The sequence below is a fragment of the Panthera leo genome, chromosome B4 (assembly GCF_018350215.1).
Source record: "Panthera leo isolate Ple1 chromosome B4, P.leo_Ple1_pat1.1, whole genome shotgun sequence".
NCBI classification, from domain to species: Eukaryota; Metazoa; Chordata; class Mammalia; order Carnivora; family Felidae; genus Panthera; species Panthera leo.
The window spans coordinates 80,189,738-80,198,628 of NC_056685.1; the positions used below are offsets into that span (position 1 = coordinate 80,189,738).

Genomic DNA, 8,891 nt, shown 5'->3' on the forward strand with positions numbered 1-8,891 from the left:
CACCCCCCCCCCCCCGCCTATATTTACTCCTCCAGACCCCATCCTCTGCTGGGGATCCCCCCCACCACCATCACCACACCCCAATTCTCCTCCCCGGGGGATGAAAGAGCAGAGAGGAGGGGGGGCTCGAGGAACAGGTACAGTGAGTGCGGTTCCTCGAGGGGAGGAGAGCAAGGGGAGCAAGCAGAGGAGAGGGAGACCAAAGCTTTGGCGAGGGGAGGGGCATCCTGACTCCCCAGCTGCGCCCCCCTCTTCCCCGAAGCCACCGAGCCATAAATCAGGGCCAAGGCTGTTTGGCCAATGGTGGAGTGACTCGTAAATCGGCCTGTCAAGCTCAGCCAATGAGAGGAGGCGTTAAATCAAGTCCTGTCAGCGCTTGGCCAATGAGAAGCCCTGGGCTGACCATAAATCTGCCGGTGAGAGACAGCGAAAGAGAGAGAGCGTGCGAGCGAGCGAGCGCTGTCGGGGCGGGGGACTGGGGAGGGGGCGCGGGGAGAGCGGGGAGGGGCGACGGGGAGAGAGCGAGGAGGGAGAGAGGAGTTGAGGAGAAAAAAGGCGATAACGGAGGTACCAGAGACGAAGACAGCCTACAGGAGAGACGGACAGATGCAGAGAGACAAAGAGAAGCCGCGAGAGATAGCGTCAGGAAGTCAGCGATTAGAGATCCGGCTCGCGCGGGGGACTGACAGAGATAAAGAGACCAAGAGAGACAGACACTGACTCCCACTCATGAGGGCCCCCAAGTGCACACACTTCCCCGAGACACGCGTGAGCGCCGCCCCACGAAGGACCTCGTGCGTGGACACGGACGCGCCACGCACACCCGCATGAGAAAGCCTGAGAGACCTGTTTGCTTTTCCTCCGCCTCTTTTTCCTCACTAAGTTGTTTGTTGAAACTAGAGGCGGGTGGGGGCAGGGAGGGCGTCGAGGGTGAGAGAGGAGGGGGTTGTATTCCTGCTAATATCTGGCCTCTCTGGTCTCAGACTCCAGGGTTTCCTCCTGTGCCCCGTGAGTCATTTTTTCCCAGCGACTGAGAATTGGGAAGTCCCTCCTTAGGTCTAACTTCAGTCTCTGTTGCTGCTCCTTTCTACTTGCCAACGCTTGTGAACTGCCTTCAAGGAATATGAAAAGTGAACCCTTTTACAGACCTTCAGAGAATTGCCAGCTTCCAGAATCTTAGAAGGGTGGGGCAGGAAGCACTTTTAGGAATTATCTGGTAACTTGATTCTAGTTTTAGGAAGGCAGCTGTCCTGTAGTGGTTAGACATGTGGGCTGAAGCGAGACTCTCTGCCCTCAAGTCATGGTCATACTACTTCCCAGCTGGACAAATCGCTTGAACTATTTGTGCTCCGATTTGTTCACTTGTGAGAATGAGATTGTAATAGATACTTAATGGTAAAATTTGTACGAATTACATGAAAGAATATATTTACAGGGTTTAGGACAGCACGGGGCACGTGGTAAGACTGCGCCCCACCCCCAACTTTGCACCCGCGATAAAGCCTGTGGTTCCGGTGGTCCAGGGTCCTGCTCACCTTCACAGAGCTAATTATCAGAGAGCCTTGGCGAGAACCCTTGTCTCTACATTCCCAAGCTGATGTTCTTTATTGGTCCTGCTGTTCACCGCACCTGTCTGGGCCCCTGCCTCAGCACCCTGAACTTGACTCAGTTTTGAGGCTGCTGTGATCTTTGTTCTTTGGAAGAAGAACTCTCAGAAGCACGTATTCTGCGTTAGGACACAGGATTCCTGGGACTTGGAAGTGGGTTGAATGTGAGGACATTGATCTGTCCACCTTGACCTATGGTTCTTTCTGCGCTTGTCTGAATCCCTCTGGACTTCACTTTGTTCCCTCCAAACCGTGGACTTGGGAGCAGGGAGGGGACAGCATGTAGCCAGAGCAGCGGTACTGTCTACATGACTCTTACATTCCAGTGCTTGCCCAGTGCCCACCTGCTCCCCCCATTTCCAACCAAATAGACAAGAAATATCTCATGAGTAATCATAAATGTCTAATTCTTTACTTTCCCGCCTAAGCTTTGGGGGGAGGGGGGAAAGGGGTGCAGATCTCTGGGTCTTTGCCCTTGCTGGCTGGGTGGGAGGCTGTCTGTGGCCTCCCGGTCCCTCTGACACCTTCGGTCCTCAACAAGGAAACACAGAGAACCAGCGTCACCTGGTGGCCACAGGTGCTTTCTTTTAAGTTCACACGGGTGCTGACTAGGGTGACAGGATGTTGGTCGTGCTAGAGGAAGGGAACATGGTTTCCCCTCAGCTGGACCCCTGAGCCCTGTTAACTAGAGTCTCTGTTCTGCTCTCATAACCCAGGATGACAAGAACAAGTCGGGGGGAAGTGAGGGGCCAGGACTTCAGTTGATTTAGGTCTGACTGGTGTCACTGCTAGGGCAGCCGGAACCCCTCTCTGCCATTGCCTCAGCTAAACTCAGTTCATGTCCACGGAGCAGGGATCCTCTCCCATGACCATTCTCTTCGGCTAGGGCAAGGGCCAGGGCGTTGGACTCACAGGAGTGTGGCTATCAAAGCTGGATTACAGGGTGCCTGGGTGGCTCAGTCGGTTGAGCTTCCGACCTCGGCTCAGGTCATGATCTCCCGGAATGTGAGTTCGAGCCCCACGTCGGGCTCCGTGCTGACAGCTCAGAGCCTGGAGGCTGCTTCGGATTCTGTGTCTCCCTCTCTCTGACCCTCCCCCGTTCGTGCTCTGTCTCAAAAATAAACATTAAAAAAAAAAAAAGCTGGATTACAAAACTTTTCTGAGCTAAATAAACCTGTTTGTGGGGATTAGGGGACTGGGGGCGCCAATCCTGGCAGTAGTAGTTAGGGACAGGAGCCATTTCTGGGAAGTTAAATGAAAAGACAGGTGGATCCTCTTAAACCAACTCACATGTTTTATGCCCGTAAACCCCTCAGCTGAAGGCTGTGTCCTAGGTCCTCTGCTTCCCAACCTTGCCGTGACCTAGGTTACCCAAACCCTCAACTGTTAGTTTCCAGCTGCACACCGGTCCTGGCCTATTATTCCCCAAAGACCACACCTGAGCCCTAGAAGGATAGAATTCATTTATTAATAATTAATAATGCATCTTGGGCAGCCTCGAGCTGAAGCATCGATCAAGGGATGGAGAAGCCTGGTTTGGGGATGGGGGAAGTTGTCTGTGAAAATGCCCACAGGCTTTCCTTTCGTCTGCTCCCCTACCAGCTGGCCACTTTAGCTCTGTTCTGGAGGAGACAGTGCTGGATCCTGGTGACTGGGGAACACAGTTCTAACGGAGCCTACGGAAACTCTGGGGCCCTCGTCTTAGGATGGAGCCGTAGGCTTGGCGGAACTGACGGTTCATGGCTGCATAGAGCACAGGGTTGATGCAACCGTTGAGCCAGGTGAGGTTGGCAGCGAGCATGTGGACAACCCGAGGAGCGCGGACCCTGGCATCCAGGATGTTGAGCAGCAAGAAGGGGATGTAGCTCAGAGCGAAGCAGAGGAACACAGCGAAACACATCCGGGTCACCTTCCCAAACTCTGACGGAGAGTCCTGAGTTCTTTGGGTTCTTTTGGTCGGCCTGCTCTTGGCAGGTGCTTCTGGATGGCTTTTCTCTGCCGCCTGCTGACCTACCTCCCTGCTGGGATGGTCCTCCACCTCTGATGAGTCCCCTTCCAGGGTCTGGGTGGTGGCAGCACTGACCGGCTCAGACGAAATCCCCTCGCTGGGCCTTCCTGACGCCCGCCCGCTGTCCAGCTCCTGGAAACGACCAGGTGTGGCCTCATCTGTCCCAGCCACATGGTTGGAGTGGATACTTGACTGCTTATACTGATCCAGCGCCTGTGCTGCTCGCTTCACTTGCCGGTGGATGAGCCAGTAGAAGATGCCCACGCTGCTGAGCCCCAGCACAAAGTAGATGCCCATGAGGATGGTGGTGTAGGGCCGGCCTCGGATGCGGTCAAAGCTGCAGGTGCAGACTACAGGCACCAGGATATAGATACGCCAGAGAGGGGCGAAGCTGGCCACGCCTACCACCCAGGTACTCACCAGTGCCAGCACCATCCCCTTGGCACTGAAAACTCGGGGAAAGAGCTTAGGGTGGGCAATGAGGAGGTAGCGTGCCAGGGCAATAAGGCAGAGGGTCAGGATGGAGACGGAGTTGGATGCAAAGAGGAGGAGTCCAAAGACCCTGCAGAAGGTGGCGCCGGTGCGCCAGTGCAGGTGGAGGTAGGTGTCCACAGAGAAGGGCTGGAGAAGGGTGCAGTACAACAGATCGGCCACTGTGAGGTTGGCGATGAGCAGGTTGAAGCGGGTGCGGAGCTTGGGCTGGATGGCCAAGGCCAGCAGGGTGAGGACGTTGCCCACGGTGCCTGTGACAGCTACCACCACCCCCCAGCTAACTGCAACATAACGATAGCCCAGTACGGACTCATGGTAGCAGGAGAAGTTGGCTTCGGAAGTGTTCCACATGATGGAGGCTGAAGAGGAGAGTGCGAGGGAAAGAAGGAGTCAGAACCTCGCCTTGAACTTAGGTCTCTTGGACGGCTCTGGGGCCCTGGACACCTGAGCTTTTTCACAAGCTTGCCAGCCTCCTGATCCATTCCCAGTCCTCTTCATCCCCAACCTTTCCTGAGATCCCCAACCCCCCCTCCTTCGGCTCTCTCAGTCCTCTCCCATTCTCAAAGATTTCCCCCAAATTCTTCTCTAAATATCTTTCGGTGTCCGCCCGCTCCAAACTCCAGGCCTCTTCAATATCCATCCAGATGTTCTCAGTAACCTCAGTGCCCTCTGACTTTTTAATCTTTTCTCTTTCCCCTAAGACCACCCAGGAATTCCCTACCTCTATTCAGGATGCTACTGGTCCCCTCTGCCCTTGTCTGCTACACACACGCAGGTCTCAGGTCTTGTTGTTTCGTTTTGTTTTTTTCATCATCCGGGAGATGAGGAGACAGAGAGAGTAAAAGTACACCCACCACAAAAGTACTCACCTGAGTCTCCCAGCCTTCAATTCTCACTCCAGTGGAAGAAGTCCAACTCACTTGAGTAGTCTTTTCTGGTGGGCGGTCAGGCTCCAGGACATGGTCGTGTGTCTCCTATTAATAAACGAGACTGAACGGATAAGAAACTCCCCAGTTTCTCAACCTCAGCCACTTCCTCCCTTCTCTTCAGTCCTACTCATTTTGTTTTGGCTAGTGCAATCTGGGCTTCTCTGGTGAAAATCCCCTGCTACTTACATCAAAGCTGTTTCGCTCCTTGCTAAAGACGAAGGTGTTTCTCTCCCCTCTTTGCATAGCAGGACACCTACAAGTTCATGGCCAAGAATTGTCTGGACAGGGAGACAGGCCATCAGAAGGCCTGGGCCACTTCTCTAGGGGCCAAAGAGAAGACCAAGTTCCAGGAGCAATTCTGGACGCCCCGGAAGCCTTGCGTTTGTCAGGAAGGAGCATTGCCTTTCTTCTCTCCAGGACTCAGAGACGGTTCAAATCAGGGGGGTCCCATGTGATACCCTAACACATCTGATAAAAGGAGCCAGGTGAAAAAAGGTGAGAAAAGAAGTATTCTGGCTTCATTCCCTACAGGAGCACAGGCCGCCGTTCAATCGTTCATTCATTCATCTGTTCACGCAACAAACACGTGCTGAGGGCCTACTATGCACAAGACTCTGAGATAGACTCTAGGGATACAAGAAGTTGTGACACATGGGCTTGCACATAGTCTAGCAAGGGACACAGATATATAGATATATAAATGCTTAATTGATTCTCTAAGGGGTCAGCAAACTTTGGCTTATGGACCAAATCTGGGCTGCCATCGGTTTTGTTTTTGTTTTTGTTTTTTTTGTTTTTTTGTTTTAAACATTTATTTATTTTTGAGACAGAGAGAGACAGAGCATGAACAGGGGAGGGTCAGAGAGAGAGGGAGACACAGAATCTGAAACAGGCTCAGGCTCTGAACTGTCAGCACAGAGCCCAACGCGGGGCTCGGACTCACAGACCGCGAGATTATGACCTGAGCCGAAGTCAGACGTTTAACCGACTGAGCCACCTGGGCGCCCCTGTTTTTGTTTTTTTAAGTAAGCTCTATGCCCAGTGTGGGGCTTGAATTCATGACCCCTGAGAGCAAGAGTGGCATGTTCTGACTAAGCCAGCCTGGCGCCCCCACATCTGTTTTTTTTTAATGTTTGTTTATTTACTTATTTTTTTATTTTATTAAAAAATTTTTCTTATATTTATTTATCTTTGAGAGACAGAGAACAAGTGGGGGAGGGGAAGGGAGAGAAGGAGACACAGAATCTGAAGCAGGCTCCAGGCTCTGAGCTGTCAGCACAGAGCCAGACGCGGGACTCAAACTCACAAGCCATGAGATCATGACCTGAGCCGAAGCCGGACGCTTAACTGACTGGGCCACCCAGGTTCCCCAGTTTATTTACTTATTTTTGAGAGAGAGAGAGAGAGAGAAAGAGAGAGAGAGAGCGCCAGCATGGGGAGAGGCAGAAAAAGAGGGAGAGAGAGAGAATCCCAAGCAGGCTCCCTGCTGTCAGTGCAGACAGGGCTCAATCCCATGGACTGTGAGATCATGACCTGAACCGAAATCAAGACTGACTTGAGCTACCCAGGCACGCTGCCCGCCCCACCACCATCTGTTTTTGTAGGGGCCATGAGCCAAGAATGTTTTTTTCCCCCACTTTCAAATGGTTTCATTGTAAATGGTTGTATAAGTACCTACATAATACCCTCCCTCAGTTTTGCCTCTTGGCCTGCACAACCTATAATATTTACTGTCTAGCCACTTAAGAAAAAGTTTACCAACCCTTACTCTAAAGGGTAGCAGCGACTTAAAGGAGCGAAATCGCCAAGGAGAAGGTCAGGAAAGGGTTCACAGAGAGATAGCTGGCCTGGGTTTTGAATAATGAACAGTTTTTTTGGAGGGAGGTAAGTAGAAGGACATTCGGGGCAAAGGGAACAGGATGCATAGAGTCGCAGAGGTTTAGGTAGAGGTGAACAAATACTGGGAGGTAGGGAGCAACAGAGAAGATCCTGGACAAGTGAACAGGACGGGGGTGGAGGAAGTCCTTGTGCATCATGTGAGGAGCTGGGGTTGTATCCTGGAGGCCATAGGGAGGTTTGCACTCACGAAGCTGTGAGTAAGGAGTGAAAGCGTGCAGGCCAGCAGTGAGAGAGACCAGTAAAGAGGCACCAGTTCAGACAGGAGAGAGGCAGAGCCTGAGCTGGGGCCAGGGCTAGCTTCAAAGACATGCCACATGTGTGATCACACGGGGCCCTGCACTTACAAGGGGCTGGGGTTGGCTTAACACTCCACACTGTCTTAAGATCCATTTTGAACAAGAAGTCCTGCTTTTTCCTCTTGCACTGGGACCACGAGCTCTGCAGCCAGTCCTGGTTAGGGCAGTGGCTGTGGGTATACAGAACAATGATCAGGATCCATGGGTCAGTAAGAAGTCAAATTAACCCGGTAAGAGGATTTATTTAGTGCTTTAGTGGATGAAGGGTTAGGAAGAGGGAAGACTAGGCTGATTCCCAGTTTTCCCAGTGGCTGGTGGTGCTTTGCATCAGGAAGATAGGGAATAAATAGGCATAGCAGCAGGCTTAGGGAACGGGGTGAATCATGAATTCAGTTTTAAACCAGGCTAGAGGTATGTATCTCAGCCCTCCTCACTCTAGTCTCTTCTAGCCTCCATCTCTATCCCCACGTGTGATCCAGCCCCTGCTTTTCTCCACCCTCTTTCTTATAGGACCACTCTTGCCTCTTGGACTTGGACTTCTGGATCTCCAGTCTCTGCTTTTTTTTTTTTTTTTAAGCTAGATGGCCTGAAAAAACAAAACACAAACACCTAACCATCCTAAACTTGTTGGATTCCATTTCTAAACCCACAGTGAACTCCCACCCCCAACTTCATAGCTGACAAACCCAGGAGGCCCCTATTTCCCTTTCCTTCTCTCTCTCTTTTTTTAATATTTTTAAGTTTGTTTACTTATTTATTTTTTATTTATTTTTTAATTTTTTTTTAACATTTATTTATTTTTGAGACAGAGAGAGACAGAGCATGAGCAGGGGATGGTCAGAGAGAGAGGGAGACACAGAATCCGAAACAGGCTCCAGGCTCTGAGCTGTCAGCCCAGAGCCCGATGCGGGGCTCGAACTCACGGACCGCGAGATCATGACCTGAGCCGAAGTCGGACGCCCAACCGACTGAGCCACCCAGGCGCCCCATACTTATTTATTTTTTAAAAATGTCCATTTATTTTGAGAGAGAGAGTGAATGAGCAGGGGAGAGGCAGAGGGAGAGAGAGACTCCCTAGCAGGATCCCTAGTGCCCAATGCAGGGCTCTATCTCACAGACCCTGAGATCATGACCTAAGCCGAAATCAAGAGTCAGATGTGTGCTTGGGGTGCCTGGGTGGCTCAACAGGTTAAGCATCTGACTTCGACTCAGGTCGACTTAGGCTCAGGTCATGATCTCACAGTTTGTGAGTTGGAGCCCCACATCCGGCTCTCTGCTGTCAGCACAGAGCCTGCTATGGCTCCTGTGCACCCACTGCCCCCCACCCTATCCCTGCTGGTTCTCTAAATAAATAAACTTTAAAAATTTTTTTAAAAGAGTTGGATGCTGAACTGACTGAGCCACCCAGGTGCCCCTATTTATTTATTTATTTATTTAGAGAAAGAAAGAGAGTGTGGGGGAAGGGCAGAGAGAGAGAGAGAGAGAGAGTATCCCAAGCCAGCTCCAAGGAAAGGAGAAATCGAGACCTGAGCTACAAGCGGGACACTTAACTGACGGAGCCCCTCCCTTTCCTTCCTCTTTAACAATCTTTATTTCACCTTCCCTCCGAAAAACTGGAAGTGGGCGGAGGGGGGAAGTGAGCAAAGGAGATGCAATTCAG

At 51.7% G+C, this 8,891-nt stretch overlaps 1 protein-coding gene across 1 annotated transcript; it reads right to left on the reverse strand.

Annotated features, from left to right (window-relative positions):
• Positions 1–3,097: 3,097 nt before the first annotated feature.
• Positions 3,098–5,263, reverse strand: GPR84 (G protein-coupled receptor 84). Its single transcript, XM_042944579.1, has 3 exons — positions 5,223–5,263; positions 4,977–5,081; positions 3,098–4,466 (listed from the first exon to the last, which is right to left on the reverse strand). Exon 3 carries the CDS (start codon positions 4,456–4,458, stop codon positions 3,274–3,276), a length of 1,185 nt encoding a protein of 394 aa, XP_042800513.1. The 5' UTR covers positions 4,459–4,466; positions 4,977–5,081; positions 5,223–5,263; the 3' UTR covers positions 3,098–3,273.
• Positions 5,264–8,891: the final 3,628 nt, after the last annotated feature.